Source organism: Notamacropus eugenii, chromosome 5 (genome assembly GCF_028372415.1).
Source record: "Notamacropus eugenii isolate mMacEug1 chromosome 5, mMacEug1.pri_v2, whole genome shotgun sequence".
Taxonomy (NCBI): domain Eukaryota; kingdom Metazoa; phylum Chordata; class Mammalia; order Diprotodontia; family Macropodidae; genus Notamacropus; species Notamacropus eugenii.
The window spans coordinates 406858968-406880193 of NC_092876.1; the positions used below are offsets into that span (position 1 = coordinate 406858968).

General features: G+C 35.9%; 1 protein-coding gene across 4 annotated transcripts in view; it reads left to right on the forward strand.

Annotated features, from left to right (window-relative positions):
- The window catches only part of EIF5B (eukaryotic translation initiation factor 5B), a 73762-nt gene that overhangs the window by 6527 nt on the left and 46009 nt on the right, over positions 1-21226 (forward strand). For all 4 annotated transcript variants that reach the window (XM_072616819.1, XM_072616820.1, XM_072616821.1 and 1 more), the window contains exons 2-3: positions 16606-16731; positions 16824-16908. In XM_072616819.1, the coding sequence (XP_072472920.1) occupies positions 16606-16731; positions 16824-16908 (211 nt within the window). The remainder of the gene's footprint in view (positions 1-16605; positions 16732-16823; positions 16909-21226) is intronic.

The following is a 21226-nucleotide window of genomic DNA, read 5'->3' on the forward strand; positions in this document are numbered from 1 at the left end:
TTGAGGAAGAAGCCATCCAGTAAGGATCAGGGGAAGAAGAGATACATTTGATGATAGCTGATGACTTCATACTTAGTGGTACTGAGGTACAGTAATACCTCAAGATTTCTGATCAAGAAAGGATGAAATCAAGAAGCATGAGGAACTGATAAAAGGGTTGACATAGAAAATTAACCCTGGAATAAGGGTGTGAGGAAACTTGAGATATTTGTGAGACTTGAATCAATTTCAGTGGTATATACCAAATTTTGCAAGCAATACCTTTATTTGCTTCTCAAGGTGCATTTGATTCACTGAAGAGTAGAGATCTGTGGGAATAATATTTTTGTCAACCTTATTCAGTTCCCCTTCCAACTAGTTGTTGACAACAATAGGGAGGTTTACTTTTTTCCTTGTACTTGTATCCAGGACATGTAGTTCTGTGACTTATTAAATTTGATGAATACTCTCCACTTCTGATGATTCTAGTGGGCACAGTTGATACCTGCCAAAAGGAATCCAGAATTGGATTCTTGCTATTATATAAGCAATCCAATACTGCATACAATGTTGAAATCCTGGACAAGAAACTGAAGACTTTAGGGGCATAGGTGGCATTTTCATTACTGCTATCAATTGAAATCAAGGTCTTCAAAAGAGTCAGATGTGAGAAGTGAACAGATTAGTTTAAGAAGATGGTGTCTGAGAGTGGGATTTGGTTTTCTAGATTGTGGTTTTAAATGTGGGAAAGCTGTGCTCTTAGTCAGAGATGGAATGTGCCTAACAAGGCCTAGTAAATATTTATTTGTTTGATGTCTTACGAATCTAATTCAGTTAAACTGAAAAGGAAGAGGGAATGAAATTATTGCCCATTTCTCAACCAACTTAGATTCCAAAAAGTTGTAGAGGTTGGCAGTAAGGGCAGGTAATAGAGGATGAATAGAAAAACATGGTACTGCCTTATAAGCATTGTGGTAAGGCAATAAGAGCCCAGAATGAACTGCGTCTCTTGAATGCTAAGGCTACAGAAAGGGTTAGGTTTTTGTTTTCTTGTAATCTTTTGGGAGAAAAAGAGGATAGGTTTGGGATTTCTGCTGAAGTCGATGGTACATTTATTATGGGTGATAGAAAGCAGAACTATTTAACTCTTATTTTCTTTCACTTTTCTCTGCCAGGAATGATACTCCTTGGTGTGGAAAGGATAGCAAAAATTGACCATTAAGTAGTTGAAACTTAAGATAATAGAGAGCCTAGGAAGAGTGTAAGTTGATGACTGACTTGAAAGAAGTGCTTAAGCCAGTTAATTATCTTTGAAAGCTGATGAAGGATGGGAGTGTTTACCCGGGACTGGAGAAGGGCAAATGTTTTAAATTTCAAAAAGGTAGGGATGGAGTATGCAGACTACAGACAAGTGAGCTTGACTTTGATTGCTAGTAAATTTCTAGAAAATATTATTAAAGGCATGATTAGTAAACATTACAAAAAGAAGTGTAGTGATTACAAAGATGGAATGGTTTTATCCAGAACTGGTCCTTCCAGAATAACCTCATTTCCTTTTTTGAAAGTTATTAAGCTGATAGGTAGAGAAAGCTAAAGATACAGTCTAGGTTTCTGTATAGCATTTGACAAAGTGGATTGTGTTAATACCTCTGTAGATGAGGTGGAGAAAGGTAGGCTAGATGCTAGTACAGTTTAAATAGTTTTGGAACTGATTGAGTAGTCAGACTCAAATAATAGCCATTAATAGGTTGGTGTCATTTGGACGATCTTTAGTGATTTCTGACATGACTTGGCTAATGGCACAGTTGGAATACTTATTAAATTTACATGTGACACAAACGTTGGAAATTAACAAGGTAGATGCTAGGATGGAAAAAGTTCTCAAGAAGTTAGACTGTTGAGCTGAATCTCATAAATTGAAATTAAGGTTCAGTGTAAAATTTTACAAGTTATAAATCCACTCCGCAAGCACAGCTAGTACAGGATCTGAGGGTGGTGTGGTAATTTTTCTGTGAAATGGTTTTTCCAGGTACCTGGATCTTGTTTGTGGTTGTGGTGTTATTGTTAGTCTTTCCTTCTTAAAGAGAACTAATGGACATCAGGACTGTGGTGTCATGACTTGCAAGTGAATTGGATTTAAGGCAGGCATAACTCTGCACAGTCATCAGCCACACTCTCTTCTCTAGGGTCATCAGGTTCCAGTGGCAAGACTGGCAATGGCCCTGCATACAACGGGAGACCTTGGCCCTTTTAAGCTGAGATCTTTCCCAGGTCTCAGTTTGTCTGAGGCAACACCTCTTCAGTAGTTAAATGCTATGTAAGAATCGAGGTAAAAGATGGCTTGCTTTGCCTTCACAAAAGAATCAGAGAGAGGAATATCCTCAGAGTTTTTGGCCAGAAGTGAAACAATTGTTATTACCTTCAAATGAAACAGTGAGCATATGAGGCTTGGGCTGGGGCTTATTATTGGCTAATCAGTGAAAACCAGAATGATTTGGGTTTAAAGGCACAGTCCAGTAGCTCCATTTGGATTCCAGTGAGCATTATGAAAGACTGGATTTTCAGAGTGCATTTTGGAAGAAATTATAAATGAAAATTAGGTGAGACAAAGGACTTAATTGTTCCAGTATTTAAAAAAAAAAAGTAGAGAAACAAAATCTAGCCGCTAAACCCAAGATAGCTTGAAAAGTATAAGTGTTCCAAATTCATTCCTTTGGACAGAGCACCCACATTTGTAAAGGTATGACTTCCCATGTAAACAGAGAAGGAGGAGGAGACCTGGGCCGTATCTATGAGAGAGAAAGGTTCAGTCTTAACTGATCTGCTTAAAGTGAGAACAGGATTGTCTTCTAATGATGAACCTTTGGTGATATTGAAGTTAACCTCTTCAGACTGGTGTTTTTCAGCTCAAGTTTGCTTCCATCCCCTTTAAAAAATTTGGTTAGCCATGGGGTTGTAATTACAATGAACAAGCTTGATCCCAGAAAAGAATTGAGAGAAAGCACCTCCTTCAGCTTTGCGGAGTGGGGGGATATGGGTATGGAATATTGTTATGTAATTAGTTTTGCTCAGTCGTTTCTCTTTCCCCCTTTCTCTTCTAAAGAAATCTTTATTCCTATAAAGAACACTTACTGTCTTATCTGGAGAGAATACTTAGTTGGTAGAAAGAGGGAAATGGTGATAGAAAAAAAAAAGACTATTAAAAAATAACATTTACAATGTTCTATGTTCACAGCACTCTACTGACAGCCATGGAGTGACAGAAGCATTGTCATCCAACTTCTTCAAAAGTTTAAAATTTGGTTTGGAAGACAGAAAATGCACTTGAAAACATTCTTAGAATTTAGGCCTCATGGGGACCTTGGATGGCAACTTCCTAAGAATACTTTAAAAATAACCTTTGATTATATTTTTTTAATGAGATTTTAATCAAGTAACCAGAAATTAATAGTCATTGTGCTACTCTTTACCAAGCCCCTGAGTATTAACTTCTATTTGATTAAATTGTTATAAAATAATTGTCATTGAATTTTTTTTTTTTACTGTTTCTTTTTACCCTTAGGAAGATCTGAGTCCAGATGTGACCTCAGAAACTTAATAGACGTGTGACTCTGGGCATCACCTAACCTCTGTTTTGCCTCAGCTTCTTTCACTGTAAAATGGGGATAATAATAATACCTTCCAGGGTTATTATGAAAATCAAGATAATATTTGTGAAGCACTTAGCACAGTGCCTGATATAGAGTGGGTGATGCTGTACTACCTATTATAATAAGCATGAGAACCAGATTAAAATGTAATTTGGAAATGTTTAACGGAATAAATAAAGTACAACTGAGATACTATTAATCTGTGGTTTTCTAAGTCAAAATGTGGCCAGCAGGTTATCTGTATCTGTATTGTATCATGGACCTCTTTGGCTGTCTGGTGACAGCTAAGGATGCCTTCTCAGAATAATATTTTTAAATACATAAAAAAAATACATAGGATTATAAAAGAAACCAATTATATTGAAAAAAAGATTTAGTTTTTTTTCTTTTTACAATTAATTGTTCATGGACCTTGGGATGGGGATGGAGAGAAGAGTTCTTTGGAGCACAAGTAAAAATCTCTCTGCTTTAGAGGGAGAAGACTAAAACTGGAATTGCCTTTTTATTATTCAGAGGAGGAGGTATTCCTTTGTTTTGTCCTGGGCTAAACTGAGGGATTTGACTGTGACCTTGTTTTTTTCAGTGAGACATCTCAGAGGGTATTAAAATTGCTTCCCCTCACCCACTAACATTAGCATTTCTGTTGTTGTATTTGATGACTCAGGCCTTAAAATTGAAATTTTTACTTATGTTTTAATTTTTCTTTGGAATTTGCCTTTACTATTACATATCAGAGATAGAGTGCCTTGTATCCATCAGAGAGATTTTCAATTTGCAAGGGAGATTCTACACAGCAGATTTCTCTCCCTCCAAAAACCTGCTTTGTATTAATAATAAATTTCTCCCTGGAAGATTTGTGCCAAATGAGTAAAAAGAAGTGAGTTTTCCTTTTACAGTTAATTGGTGGTTTTGGAATTGAGATTGCACAGAGTTGAGTATGAATGAATTGTAAAGTATAGTGAAAGATAACTTTTTCTGGAGGTTTAGAAGTAAACTGGAGGAGAAAGCCAGCTGAAAGCAATTTTTAGGACAAAAGAGACCCAAGAACATTTGTGAGCTAAGGAGTTGTGTGGGGAGCCAGTAAAAGTTTGACGATTAATTAGAGAGACCAAATAATTAATAGAGGTCAGAGATAAAGGAGATGGGATGTAGAACATACATGGTAGGGGTTAGCTTTGTTGAAACTCCAGGACAAGCCCCTCCTCCCCCTACCCCAAAAAGTGCAACATATTCGGAGTTATATGCTGCTGTAACTTTGAATTTGTAGCACTATTTTCCATAAGCATGGATAATTGGGAACTGTCTTATTTATTGTATTTCTGGGATATGTAGAGTAAGTGCACAGGATATTTTTAGGGTAAGAAAATTAATTTTAGCATTTCCTAGCTTGCTATGCTTTGGAAAATAAATACACAATTAGTATGTTCACTTATTTTTAGTTCATAATTGTGTCAACAGTCTGTATGCTGAAAGAAAAAATTGAAACTGAACTAAAGATGTTTCTATTTTGAAAGTTCTATATTAAGTTGAAATTAAAGTTACAGCATTTTTAAAGTGTATATATAGTTGAAAGGTCTAATAAAACATAGTATTTGAGGATTTGGTTTGATTTGTTTCAACAGAAATGAAGTTAAGTTGGAAGTTCATTATATCATAATCACTGACATATGCGTGTATGTGTCTGTATGCTTTGTTCACTTCAACAAGCATTTATGAAGTGCCTTCAATGGCCCAGACACTCTATTAGGATAGGTTGAGGGAATACCAAATCAAAACCAGTCCCTGTCTTCAGGAAGCTTTCATTTTATTGTAGGTAAACAACATGTATACAGTAAAGTACAAAATGTTTATAAAATGCAAATTTTTTTTCTTGGTGACAGGGGGAAAGCATTAAACACTGATATTTAGAGGGAAAACGTCTTGTAGGAGCTGAACAGGACATTCCCAGAGGTGGAGGTAAGAGGAGCATGAATACAGACACAGGCAGGGAGGCAAGAGATGAAATATTGTGTATGGGGATTAGTTTAGCTGGAACATAGCTTGCAAGAGTGGGAGCAACATGAAAGCTGTTCAGAAAGAAGTGATTGTGAAGTATTTAGGAATTTGTCTTTGACACCGCAGGTAAACCTCTCTCGCTGGAGAATAACTGTGGGATCTCTGCTTTTAGGAGTATCAACTTTACCACTGCGTGGATGATAGATTTGTAAAGGAGATCCCAGAGGGAGAGCAAGCCCCATCAGAAGGCTATTGTTCTAGTTTTAGTGAGAGGTTATTAGGACCAGAATTTAAATGTGAGAGATGAGCAGAATGACCTTGTGTTGTGGAGGTGGAATGGACAAAGCTTGTCAATGGACGGTGTGGATGAATATGGAAAGGTTGAACAGAAAAGAAAAGGATACAGTCCCTGGCATGATGTGTGTATGTAGTTGTGGCTCAGTAAATATTTGTGAATCTGACTAGTTTAGTGGTGAAGTGGTGAATTTAAAGTCAAAGGAGACAGGTTCAATACTGCCTCAGTGCTTAGTGACCTTGTGTTCATATACAAGTCACTTAATTGCCATACACTTCAATCTCTTCATCTGTTAAATGATAATACCTATATTGCTTACTTCTCTGGTTTATTGAGAGAATCAGATGAGATTATTTACTTTGTGAATCATAAATACACATGTATGTATATAATAACAATTACAGTTTGGCTTTATGTTGTGTTGATAGTGCAACCCTTTTCATTTCCCAAGTTTGTGCCCTGCTCTGGAATTGTTGGGCCTCAATGACTTATTTCTCAGAAACCATCCTTATAAATTTTAATGATAGCTGTGGCTTTTCTGTTGGATAGGTGGCATAGCAGATAAACTGTGCTGCCCCTCTGTAGAATCAAGCTGCTCTGCCACTGCAAGGCTTAAACTAGGCCTCTTCACAGGTAGTCTGATGCCATTCCATTTCAGAAAGAACAGAGTTCCTTAGTCAAGTCAACCATTTATTAAGTGACTATAATGTGCCTAGAAACGTATTGTGTTAAATGCTTGGGAATACAAAGAAAGTTCAAAAATCTAGTCCCTATTCTCATAGAAACTCAGTCTAATGAGAGAGACTAGATAGAGATACGCACACATAAAATTAGTACTAACTTTAGAAAGAAGGCACTAGCAAAAGGGCTTCTCAAAGAATGTGGGGTTTTAACTGGGATCTAAAGGAAACCAAGAGGCAAAAAAATGAGGAAGGAGAGAATTCCGGGGGGGAGGGGTGAGACTTGCCAAAGTCTAAAAACATACATCTTTAAACTTAAATTATTTGCACATTTAATTTTTCAGAGTATGTTTCTATTTTGTTTCACACACTTCATTTTGAATTACTTATTTGTTTGAAAATTAAGACTTGACTGAGCACTGCATGATTATAATGACCAAGCTGCTTTGTCCTTAAGAAATGAGAAAGTGTAGCTTCTTCCGTTCTTTGGAGGTGAGGTGGGAGGTCTGTGAATGTGGAACATTGCCTATACTTTTGGACTTGATTAAAGTGTTGATTCATTTTGTTGTTGGTTCTTCTTTTAACTTGTTAAAGTTTTGTTGCAAGGAATAGCTTACTGTGTATAGAAGAGCAAGGTAGCTTATTTTTGGAAATAAAGGTGATGTAGAAACAAATATCAATAGAAATTAAGAACTAGAAAAAATAACGGTTGAAATGTGAGAAATTTCTGTCCATCTGGATAAAAAATTTAATCCAGATTGTGAAGTTGCATTAATGTTGCATTAACACTAGAAAGACCAGGTACGTAAGTTGATGCAAAATTATTTTTAGGTACTTGAAAATCCAAAAGGTTTGGCTATTTCTATTTATTTCTGAGCACTACACACATTTAGACCTTTCTGCGTTGTACCTGAGATCCCTTCTTGATTAGGTGCACATCTTCTCTCTGCGCTCTTTGCTATATTATACTTTTTCTTGTTATTTCTTTGTCTTGGTTCTACTCTCCCATGACTTATACCTTTCTTGTCAACATTAGCATTCTAAAGACTTTTCAAATAATGAAAGAAATAAAACATGTGGTTCTACCTATAAGGACCCCACATGTCAAGTGACACATATGCTTATGCATTTTGCATTTTTCTTATGAATGCAATGAATTGCAGCTATGCTTATTTTCTCTTGGGTCATTTCTTTGCCAGTTGTCTTTTCTGTGGATCATCAAGAGAAGTCATCAAATGTTTATAAAACTTTGTGAATAATATGTTTTTAGAGTAAAATAAAATTTTATCTTAGCATGTAGTTTCTACTACTTTACTAATTTTTTTCCTGATTTTTCAAATTTTAAGAGTTTATAGTTTGATTTTTCACAATAAAATAGTTGTGCTTATATCCTTACTGATAAAATGTCTGAGAGATTCTTTGATGAACAGATTTTAGAACTAATAAGAAATGTCCCAGTTAACACATGAACTTTAAGATACTGGATTTTCTATGATATAACTACCAAAATTGTAGTGTGTGAAATCAAGAAAAAGTATTCTTCATCTGATTCCAGTAAGTCTATCACTTAAGTTCCTTCTACAGCTGATAGTCTAAAAAGTCATGAGAATCGAAGTTCTCATGGGACTCAAGTACATGATAAAAAGAGGTAAGAACCACAATATCTGAAAGGTAAAGATGGTTCTTTTTGGCAAGAAAAGAATGCTTGAAATAGCTAAATATTAATACACTCTGATCTTACCCTACTACATATTCGATAACCTATGCCATCAAGAAAAGTCCTGTGTTTTTTGTGCTTTTAAAATTTAGTGAGTCAGTTCTTGGTAGATTCCAAAATCTGCAAATGTTGGGGGCCAGTAACAGGCAGTGCTAACTGGTCCTTTACATTAGATGAATTAGAAAAGCTCATTGGTCTTATTGTAACTTGCAAAATCTACCCATAAAAAGTATATGGAATAGCTCCCAAGGGCATCCTTTGTTCTGTAAAACTATGTCATATAATTGATTCTTACATATAATGTACTTCGATTTCACTTGAAAACTGAAAGGAAGCAGAATTTAGTTCAGGACAAGTTTTGTCCAGCATCCTCACTGTAGAATCGTTTTATTAAAAATTGTTAGAAAGCATTTATTCTTCATGTATTTGATGGTCAATAAGCAATTACTGTCTTGAAAGACAATGCTATACTTTTCACTTTGTTTATGTTTCCTTTTTTTTTGTAACATGGAGAATATGGAAATTTTGTATCACTTCACATGTATAAATTGATATCATTGCTTACCTTTTCAATGAGTGGGGGAGGTGTAGGATAATTTGGGGGGAAAAAGTTGAAAAGAAAAAAAGATGGGTTGAAAGAAGGCACACTTTATTATTTATTCATTATATGTCAAGTCAGACAAATTTGACCTAAGTTATGATTGGCACCAGACGCTGAAAAAAATACTAGTTCAATTAATTGAATTCCTTACATGGGAAAGACAACACTAGAGGCAGTGATACCCGAGTGCCTACTTTAGTGTCGAAACTCAGAAAAACACTGTTTAACAAACGCTATGATGTAACCCTGTGGCAGTTATTTTACTTCCCTTGATCTTTCCTTGAGATTTAAGTGAAAGTTCTGTACAGTTGGGACTCTTCATCAGAGACCAGAGAACTTGCCAAGGTATTTTCCAGAAACTGTAGAGAACCTGTGAAAGTAATGAAGACAAATTGGCCACTGCATGAGAATCTGATTTTGAAATCTTTAGAGAATTGTAGAGTGACACTGATTTTTCATATCAGTGTAGGACAATCAAATTGATAACTGTTGAGAGTACCCTCCATTCAGATTTAGTCGGAGAATGACGCAAAGTAAAAGCCAGATACTAATTCTGTTTTATGCAAGAATAAGGTAGAGAGGATGTTTTTTAACCAAATGATAAGATGTTAACTCAGCAAAAGCAGTGAGTAGGAAATGACCTATGCATGTGTTCTATAGTGTTCTAGATCTGGCCCTCATCAATTGGACATGTAAAAAAATTGTAATTTAGATAGCTGTGGAGAATACTGTACATCCAAAAGGTGAGTATATACAAGGGCAGTCTAAGTAGCAAATCAAAAATCATAGCAACCGTAGTTGAAGACATGGATGCTCTTCAGGTCAAAGTGGCCTTACTTATACTAAACAGTAGGGAATGTCAGGACCACAGATGGAGGATTCATTTGCGGAAAACCTCTTTGTGGAAAATGGCTGACCAAAAAATATGCAAATTGTAATTTGTAAGTAAGTTATTATAAGAAAATAAACACTTGATAAGTGTTTTTCTCCTGTCTTTGCGAATGTACTTTAAGTACAAAAATTTATTAAGCAGATATGATTTTAATTCATAATAAAAAGTTGTCATTTTTGTATTTTGTTTGCTGTACAGATAAAAAATGTATATACATTTCATCAATTGATGTAGCTTAATCCTTTGAGGTACTCTTAAATGCTGCTTCCTGTATTTATAATTCAGTAACTTGAAGTTTCTGAGGAAACCTAACAGTTTATAATTTTGTGCCTATATGTGTGCCTACTGTTAAAATTTATATTTCCTTCTGTTCTGAAGATAAAACATTTTATAATTGTTGAATGAGATGATATTTTTGTTAGTGTCTTGGATTTATATTTCTGTTCATTTCCCTCCTTCCCCTGAGAATTTTGTTTAAAGTTTATTGTGTTTATTTCAAGTCCTTTCCGAATGTACATCCCCCATCACGGAACCTTGTATTGTAACAAAGAAAAATAATTAAGCAAAAACCAACCAACAAAATAATATACAGCATTCCACACTTCAAGAGTTTTTCAAAAGTGAGGTAAAATTGATGAAAATATTCTAGAGAGACTTAGAGAAACTCCTTCCTTCCTCTGATGCCAGTTTTTCTTTGTGACCTTAGACACTAAAATTTAAAGTTCCTGTGTCTGATACTGTCCCTCATAAAATTTTTAGTGGGACTGATATTTAACTTTGGAGAATGATGCTGGGAAAATTATAAAAGCTATTATTAGTAGAGTTTTGTACTGTGATATATGTTAGAGTATTGTTAAACTAGTAAATACTGTTTGTGAAGGGTCTCATTTTCTGTTTTACCTTGTCTTAATTTGGTTCCCATCTCTTCCCTACTTTTTGCCTTTAATCATTTGCTAAGCCCAGTTGATTCTCCTTAGTAACTAACATCTTGTATCAATTCTCTCACCATTTGTATTGCTTGCCCTAGTTCTGGCCTTTAAAAACCGCAACTCTTTATTTGTCAGCTGTCCATCCCATTAAATTTGTGGTGGCTGTGGAATTATGGAAGTTCACATACAGTTAGATCGACATCGGATGCAGTGACCTTCCACCTCTCCAGAACTGGTGACATAAAACAGACATTCCACTCTCCTTTCTAAGCAGGTTATTAACTTGAAGTAATATTTTTGGAAAACTCGATAACACTGCATGCAACATATTAATCATTAATGCCCATATTACTGTTACACAGACCTAAGGAGAGGGAGAGAGAGAGAGGGAAAACAAATTTCCTCATTTCTCTCAATCTTCTTTCCTCTCCTCCCCAAAAAAATGTGGGTGACAGGAGAAAGAAATAGAAAATGCTTCAGTCTGCAGTTGAGTCCATCAGTTCTCTATCTGGAGGTAGAAGGTGTATTTCATTATGAGTCTTCGGAATTTTGGTTGGTCACTGTGTTGTTTATCAGTTACTAAGTCTATCTTTTGTTGGTTATCTTCACAGTACTTCTTTTATAGTATAAATTCTTCTGGTTCTGCTCACTTTACATTAGTGCATACAAATATCTTTCCAGGTTTTTTCTGAAAACATCCCCATCATGATTTCTTACAGCACAGTAGTATTCCATCACATTCCCATACCCTAACTTCTTCAGACATTTCCCAAATGATGTGTGTCCCTTAGTTTCTAAATCTTTACTACTACTCCCTCCACCCCCACAAGAAAAACTACTGTATAGGTTCTTTTTCCCCTTGCTTTGGTCTCTTCAGTGTGTAGACCTAATAGCAGTATCTCTGGCTCAAAAGATATGTAGTTTAATAGCTTTTGGGGCATATTTACAAATTAGTGCTTGAAATAGACTAGTTCACAGCTCCACCAACATTGCATTATTTTTGCACATCCCCTCTGGCACTTGTCATTTTTCCTTTTCTGTCATGACTTAGCCAATTTGATGGGTGTGAGGTGGTGCTTCATAGTTGTTTTAATTTATATTTTTCTAATGAAAGTGACTCCATATGGCTGTTGTTGATACATGGATTTCTTCCTCTAAAATTGCCTTCTTATTTGACCAATTTATCCATTGGGGAATGACTTTTATTTTCATAAATTGCGCTTAGTGTTTCTGTTCCCCTGTGTATCTTAGAAACAAGATCTTTATCTGAGAAACCTGCTGCAAAAATTTTTCCCCCCAGTTTCCTGCTTCTCATTTTGGCTGCACTGGGTTTTTTTGTGCATAACTTTTAAAATTTTATGTAATCAAAATTAATCATTTTATCGCCTGTGAACCTCTCTATCTTTGGTCTGATCATGAGTTCTCCTAGCCAAGATCTGAGAGATAATTTCTTCCATGATCAACTAATTTTTTTATGATATCAGTTTTTGTCTAAATGTACCATTTTGAGCTTATCTTGCCAAACAGTTTGAACTGTTGGTCTATGCCTAATTTCTTCCACACTAGTTTCCATTTTTCCCAGCAGTTTTTGTCACATAGTTCTTGACCCAGTAGGGAGATCTTAGAGTTTATCAAACACTAGGTTATTGTGCTCATTTGCTTCTATATATTGTGTACGCTGTTTAACCACTCTTTCTTACACTGTACCAAACTGTTTTGATTATTACAGTTTTGTAGTGTAATTGGAATCTGGTACTACTCATCCCCCTTCCTTTTTGTTTTAATTGATTCCTTTGATATTTTTGAGGTTTTGTTCCTCCATATAAATCTTGTAATGATTTTTTTCTAGCTCTTTTCTAGCTCTTAAGTGATAGTTTCATTTTACTAGCTTGATCTACCCATAAGCCATTACTCCATCGCCACTTATTAAGATCTCTTTTTGTTTTTGTAATTTTTTTTGTAATTGTATTGATAGAGTTCCTGTGAATGTCTTGACTGGTAGATTCCCAAGTATTTTATACTATTTTTGCGCTGTTTTAATTACTTTAAATGGAATTTCTTTTTCAGTCTCTTCCTTCTGGTTTTGTTGGAATATAAAGAAATGCTAATGATCTTTGTGGTCTTATTTTATGTCCTGGTCCCTGCTGAAATTGTTTTGATTAATTTTTTGTTTGACTCTTTAGGGTTCTTTAAGTAAAACATACCTGTAGATAGTGAGAGTTTTGTTTCCTCACTGCCTGTACTTACTGTTCCATAACAATATTAAATGCTAATGATAATAATGGATATCCATGACCCAGAATTGGGTAATGAGTGACAGAACTGCCAGTAGGCACCCATTATTGTTTCTAGTAATGATTCAAGTGTCCCCTGGGTTCTCTTTCTGCCTCACTACCCTGGTTCCTTGTCTCTGTTTCTTTTCTGTTCTAGGCACTGAAAGGCTCCCTGTCTACTGCAGATTTGTTCCTAGTTTGCTTAAGTTGCTGAGTTAGAGTTGAGTTGCAGCTCTGCTCCTGGTCTCAGAGCCACAGTGCTAATTTTCTGGAATTAGTTTTGTACTCAGTTCTCGGTTTAAGGCCTTTTCACACCTAGTGGAGGCAGCTTTTTTTATCCTGGATCTATATAATGTGTGATAGACCTAGCTGATGGCAGCTGTTCCTGTACTCAGCTCTATCTAGTTTAAGGGTCTTCTATAATCTTTTTCAGGTGTTCTGACTTGCCTTTCTTTTCTTCCTGGGTTCTAGAATGTTTCCAGTCTCTCCACTGCTGCCACTACTGTGTTTAAGTTCCTTGCCCGTCTTAACCTCAGTGCCCATAGACTTCTTTCTCTCTGCTTCCTAAGTTGCATTGGGCTGGAAAAAAAGGCTTGACTTTATCTTGGCTTTGCTGATTAGAGTTTGGTTCTAGGTTGTTGTGGAGGTATATTGGGAGAAATAGGCAAAAATGTTTCCACTTCCTCTACCATCTTGACTCCTGATGAAAGAGGAGATTTTTAAAAACCCAACATAAGCTTCCACATTATTAGTCACATCAAATATTTATTTTCTAGAGTCTCTGTATTTCTGAAGAATCTTCATTTCTGTAACTATTGGAGATCTAGACCTCTCTTTTCTCTGTCAAGGGCTATGGCCCTCCCTATTTTCTTTTCTAGTACTACTTCTATGGGAATGTCTCTGAATATAGTACTTGGCCAATTTTTTTGAAAGAATAATTTTTGATAGCGGAGGAGGTGGAGTAAAAACAGTATATTCTAGTAAAGTACAGGCGTGATTAAGAACTTTAAGTCAAACTTTATCAAGGTTAGTTGAACAAGTTTCAGAAATTACTGAATTACTTGACAGGCAATAATCTTGATATTGTTTCATTTTTGTGACAGCTATGATCATAGTTTTGCGATTTTGCTGACACTGGGCTGACTCAATGTCAGTCCATAACCAGATCAATCAGACACTGTTTGTTCATAGCTTTTGACTGTTTATGTATGTATGTATGTATTGGTGGCTCAGTGGATAGAGCACTGGGCCTGAAGTGAGAAAATCCTGTGTTCAAGTGTGGCCTCAGCTGCTTCTTAGTTGTGACCCTGGGCAAGTCACTTAACCTCTGATTGCCTGGCAGAAGGATCTGCTGGAGAAGGAAATGGTAAAACCACTCCAATATCCTTGCCAAGAAAACTACATGGACAGTATGGTTCACCAAGGGTCACAAAGAATCAGACACAACTGAACAACATTTATGTATTGGGAAATTGCTTTAGATCATGTGGCTGTGTGTGCACATATGTATGTGTGTTTATGTTTATGTATCTTTGATATCAGACCCTTATCATAGAAATTTGGTACATTTTTCCTATGTAGTTATTTCCCTTCTTAGTAATAAAAGTTAACTATTTTTTGTAATAATTGAGGTCATATCTATTTAGAATGTATTTTGGAATATGATGTAAGGTATTGATCTAAGACTAATTTTTGCTAACCTTCTTTCCAGTTTTTCCAGAAGTAGTTTTTTTTAAAATAAATCAAATAAGGAGTTCTTTCCCACGTAATTTATGTTTTCTGTTTTGTCCAACACTTTCATGAATTTCTGATAGGAATTCTTTATTTGATCTAAACAGATCTAACTTATTGTTTATTAAATTCAGTTTCTGTTTTTCTGCTTCCATGCTGTGGCATATTCATGCCAGGTTTTCATGCGTGATGTGGCCTTTCCAATCCAGATTATGGTACCAGATTTTTACCCTCTTCAATTCATGGTGGCTATTGTGTTTTAGTTGCATTCTCCTTTCTTTCTCAGAGTTCATTATTTGACTCACCATGTTTCTCCTCTCACCTTCTCTAGCGCTTCCTCACCCCTAACTTTAATCAATGTTGACTTTCTCCAAAATCTCTTAATACTGGAATTCCTTAATCTCTTTAAATTCCCATGAAACATACTCCTTACTTTTAGGCACATATAGAAGTGGTCACATCTTGGGTCTCCCCCTTACCCATTTCTTTTAATCAAAAACTCTTTATATTCCTCTGACTTTCTGTCCTCCTGTCATTCTTTGTGTTTCAGCCTGTCTACACCTATGTCTTACCTTCATCTGACCTCCAGTTACCAGTTTTCAGTTCACTTTCCTCCCTTTCAAAGCTTCATCCTATAATTAATTAGCCAAATTAGCCAAGAATCCCTCCCTTTCTCACCCTTCCCCCATCCCCCTCCATATACTCTCAGTTTCCTTCCTGCTTTGTCCTGTGGTCATCCCTGGTCCATACTTGGTGAGAATACTCTTCCCCAGCTGCCTCTGTTCTTTCTCATGTATGGTGGAATGGAGAGGGGGAAGTCAAACAATCACGGTGACTGAATATGTTATATATTTGTTATTCAACTTTAACCTGCCACTCACTGAATCAAGGCAGTCTTTTTATTCCTCTCTAATTGAGTCTCCATCTCACCCTGCCTCCCAATATTCTAAACCTTCTGGCTTTTATTGAGAAAGTCCAGGATACTCAATTTGACCTCCCTTCTCCCCTTTGGAACCCAAATTCCTTGACTTCACCCCCTACCATTTCCTCTTTTCCCCTAGTCTTTGACAGTGAGGCCCCTTACGCCCCTGTATATTTACTCTCAGTCCCCTCCCTTTTTATCTTTTTATCTTCATTCACTTCCCTCTCTAATTTATGGCCCTCTCCATATGTGTTCCTTATTGCCTTCAAACATCTCCTTTCCCCTTCTTGAAAAGTCTTCACTAGACACTGCTATTCCTCAGACTGTTGTCCTATGTCTTTCCCTTTTTTCTCAACCAAATTTCGAAAGCTGTCTGTACTTGTCTTTGCTTCCTCTCCTCTGGTTAACTCCTCAGCCCTTTGCTCTCTAACTTCAGACCTCAGCAATCAAGCTTTCTCCAGGTACCAGCTTTATTTTTTTAATTAATTATCTTTTGTTTCTCTTTTCCCCACCATCTCATATCTCCTGCCATATCTCTCCCTGTGCCATACCTGCTGCCTTTGTAACATTGTTGAACCTGTCAGAGATTCTGCTTTGCAGACCTAGCTTTTGAGAACCTAGAATCCTTTGCACTTGATGGGATGCCAGAATAGAGCCTAACTTAGTGTGAGGAAATAGGCATGGCTAATTTTTCTGAAAGGGGAATAAATAGTTCTAAAGTTGTTGTCTTCACTGTCAAGTTAATTTCCCCCTCCTCCCAGCGTTTGTTTAACTTTACGGTGTTCTTAGGACTGTGCTAGTTGTATTATTTTGTTTTGGCCTTTTTTCTTGACTGTTTTGGGTACTCATTTGCTTTTTATTCAATTAGAAATTTCTCTGCTGTAAGTACCAAATTAGCTAATGCTTTATTAACATTTAGATCTTCTCTGTTTTCGTTTAAGCACCAAGGATGATATTGATCTTGAAGCCTTGGCTGCAGAAAAAGATGGAGCTGGTGCTGCCAGGGAGCAGGAGCCTCAGAAGTCAAAGGGGAAAAAGAAAAAGGATAAGAAGAAACAAGATTTTGAGTAAGCATGTTCTTTTTTTTAAAGTAATTTCTGGTATATTTATATTTGATTCACTTATTAATCTGTCTTTTCAAAATTGGTTTTCTTTCTAGTGAGGCTGATATCCTGAAAGAGCTTGAAGAGTTGTCTTTAGAAGCCCAGGGAGTCAAAATTGACCGAGAAACTACTGCAGGAAAGGTACTGCTGCCTGTTTATCCTTGTCTAATCTACTTGGCGAGTGATTGCTTCATGCTTCTAAATAGCTACGAGCTGTGGAATAAAATTTAGAATGATTTTTTTGAGATACATTTTACTAACTTGAGTTTTTTTTACTAGGAGACAAGAACTGCTTTAAGCTAATTTATTTCCATTTCATGTAATTGTTAAAATTAATGAAGATTCCTTTTAGTTCAGTGGTCTCAAATTCATATCTCATATCTGTCATTAAACTCACAGAGTTTTTGCCCTAAGTTACATGCTCTGCCGCAGGTTCTTGAAATCAGGAATACTTTCTGATCAGCTATTTATTTAATCATTCAATCATTTATTTATTTACTTACTGAATATATTTCTTGGTGGATAGGTCTTTCATTTCAGGCCAGGCCTTTTTACCTATTTTGAAGAAACTCGAGTGTAGCTTTTCATATGGGACAAATCTTATTACATATCTATTCATCTATCTGTTTCACAGTATCAGGGTTAAATGTGATACCAGAGGTCTTTGGAGGACTTTAAGTTATGAAGAATACATAGTTTTCTAAAATCAGTCCATTTTGCTTTGGGGCAAATCTGACTTAATACCTCTTTGCAACTTATTCTTAATATTTGCCAGTTCTTTTGTCTAAGAATGATCAGTTTAATCTTTCTTTGTAGAATAGCCCTTGAAACATTTGGTGACAGTCCTAATATTCCCAAATATCACCAGTTCCTTCAGTGGTTTTTATGGCATATTTGCAGTGCCCTTCCCTGTCTTAGATATACTCTTGGTTGAACTCCAATTCATGAAATATCCTTCCAAAAATATCTACAGAAACGAAAGTGATACCTCTCTAGATTAGGCAGGGGTTTTTAACCTTTTTGATATGTATCCTTTTGGGTACATAATCTTTGGACTCTTTCTTAGTATAAAAATTTTAAATGCATTAAATAATTTTGCAGAGTGGCCTCACTTGGTTTCTCCCCAGTTGGACCACTTATGAAATTGGTTGTTTTGGGTTTGGTTTTTTTTTTCTGGTTTGTTTATAAGCATTTTGGAAAAGAAAACAAAACACCAACAACTTGTGAGACATTTATAATATTTATATTAAAAAATTGGATTTACAAAGGAAATCAATTACATTGGCATAGCTATCAAAATATTTTTTTAAAAACCAAGTTTACAGACAGTAAGTTAAGAACTCTTGATATAGATGTATTTAGCAAGCACATTTTGCATTTTATTAATGCAGGGAGGCTAATACTTTACTAAGATCTTGTTAACCTTTTTCCTGTTAGATAGCTGCCTCCTATTAGTTTGCGCTCCACTAAAATCCCCAGATCTTTTTTAACATTCATTTTTGTAAGACTTTGAGTTTGAAATTTTTCTCCCTTCCTTCCCTATGACAGCAACCAAACTGACATAGGTTATACATTAACAGTCATGTTAGACATATTTCCACATTAGTCATGATTGCCAGATATTTTTCACATGAACTAGCCAAATCTCCCCCTAAATCTATTTGTTGTAAATTGATTTCTTATTCTTAAAATGGGAGTTAAAAGTCCATTGTTCTTGCATTTTGAGATCCTAATTCCAGCCAGTCCTATGTATTAAATTTTTAAGAAAAAATATTTATGAGGTGGAACTTACATTTTTCTTGACCATAAACCATAATTTTAAAAAGGCAACCAATTGGAACAGTTCCCAGCAGAAACATGGTTAAAAGATACATCCAGACAATTCATGAGAGGATGAAAATAGTAAATCAACACTAAAAATTTAGGGCTTCACTAATAATCAGAGATGAAAGGTGTATGATCATTGTTGCGCTGACATGGGAATAGGAAGCAAATAGACTTGTTGCACTTGTCATGAAAGACTAGAACTAGGCCCGTAGAGACGTTGTTTAGAAACTGATCGTGGCTTGATGTGAAGAAAAGCTTCCCAGTACAACTTCCCATGGTCAGGACCAGCTGTCTCGTGAGTGCATAAACTCTCCAGCGATGGTGTCATCAGGGCAGAGGCCGCTTGTCTGTTTTCTGCCAGTATTGTTGAGGGATTCCTGCTCAATTATGGGCTGGATTATGTGACTGTCCTCTGAGATGTTAGTTATTGTCAGATTTGAGTCATCTGTAAGTTGATGTTTTCCAAGTCTGCTTTTGTCTAAATTACTGGTTCAATACTGTTAATAACACTAAAATCTAAAACCACTTCCCCTCACGCTGATCTGTTAGTAGTCATTGGGCTCAGTCACTCAGTTTTCAAATCCTTCTAACTCTTCTGGGTTCCAGCTCTTATTTTCATCTTGTCCAGAAATATAACTCAAGAAACTTCAAGTGTTTTACTAAAATCCTAGAGAACTGTATTTATAAAATTCCTCTCTTCTGCCAATCACATTCTTGTCAAAAAAAGGAAATATAATTGGTCTGGGTTTTGCATGACTCGCTCTTACTGAAGCCCTTCTGGATCTTCATGATGACTCCACTCCTTTAATAATATATTCTAGAGCTGTTCAGAGTCATGCCATTAGTTTATATTTTACAGAATTCAGAGTGTACTGGGTTTTTTTGAAACTTGCACTATTTGCCCTTCAGTCTTTTTTTAGTAATAATTTAATTTTTCCTTCAATTCTATGTAAAGATAATTTTTAGCACTGATTTTTTAAAAAATTTGAGTTCCAAAATTCTTTCTCTCCCTTGTCTCCCCTCCCTCAGAGGGTAAGGAGTTTGATAAAGGTTTTACATGTGCAATTATGCAAAACATTTCCATTAGTCATGTTGTGAAAGAAGACACAGACCATAAAAGAAAGTGAAAAACAGTATACTTCAGTCTACATTCAGACAGTATTCATTCTTTCTCTGAGTGTCTATAGCATTTTTCATCACAAGTCCATTGAAATTGTCTTAGATCATTGTGTTGCTGAGAATAGCTAGGACAGTCACAGCTGATCATCATGCAGTATTGCTTTTTCTGTATATACAGTGTTCTTCCTGGTTCTGTTCATTTCACTTTGCATCAGTTGGTGCCAGTGCAGGTTTTTCTGAAACCATCCTGTTTGTCATTTCTTATCTCACCATACTATCGCGTTACAGTTATATACCCCAAGGTGATCAGCTGGGAATGACTTAGCTATCTTCAGCAAAACAGTGATCCAAGACAACTGAATGACTTATGATGAAAAATGCTGTTCATTCCTGGAGCAAGAACTGATAGCATTTGAACATAGACTGAGGCATACGTTTTTGGCTTTATTTATTTATCTTGAGAGTGAGAGTTTTCTTTTCAATGTTTTCTTTTACAGCAGGACAAATTATGAAAATATTTTGTGTGACTGCACATGTACAACCTACATCAACTTGCTTGCCTTCTCAGTGGGGTGGGTAGGAAGGGGGAGAATTTGGAATGCAAAGTTTTAAAAATGAATGTTAAAATTTGTTTATACATATAACTGGGGAAAAAAATTTTTTAAAATCATACCACAACTTGTTCTTCAGCCAGTCTGCAATTGGTGCACATCCCTTTAATCTTCAGTTCTTTGCTACCACAAAAATTGCTGTTACAAATATTTCTGCACAAATACAGTTATCCGTTCCACATATGGGGGTGAGCCTCAGAGATCTAGAAAATCCATGTCAAATTTTTTGGCTGTCTCGTAATCAGAGAAGTCTGAATTTTTCCTTTTCCTTTTATGGGGTGTTTACAGTACCTTATTGTAGAATTTGCATTGATATTATACAATACTATATATATGTATATATTTTATGCATTTCTGAGTTTCTAAACTTTTTCTGTGTCATCTCCTGGCCTTCATGTGTAGCCTATGGCTTCCACAAAACTCTCTCAAAATCCCCATTTAATTTCTTATCCTGACTCATAATGTATCAAAGCTTCAGGAGGGGAAGTCACAGTGTGGAAGTGATAGCTGTAGTTTCTTTTCTAACTTCATTTGTTAGTTTATTTTATCTCTTTGGGATATGGATCTAGCAGTAGTATTGCTGAGTATACACAGTTTTATAGCCTTTTGGGCATAGTTCCAAATTGCTCCCCAGAATGGTTGGATCAGTTCACAACTCCACCAGCTGTGCATTATTGTCCTAATTTTCCCACACCTCCTCCAACATTCATCATTTTCCTTTTCTGTTATATTAGCCAATCTGTGAGAAGGTACCTCTAGAGTTTTAATTTGCATTTCTCTAGTCAATAATGATTTAGGCCATTTTTTCATACGACTGTGGAGAGCTTTGATTTCTTCATCTGACAACTGCCTGTTTTATATCCTTTGACCATTTATCATTAGGGGAATGATTTGTATTCAGA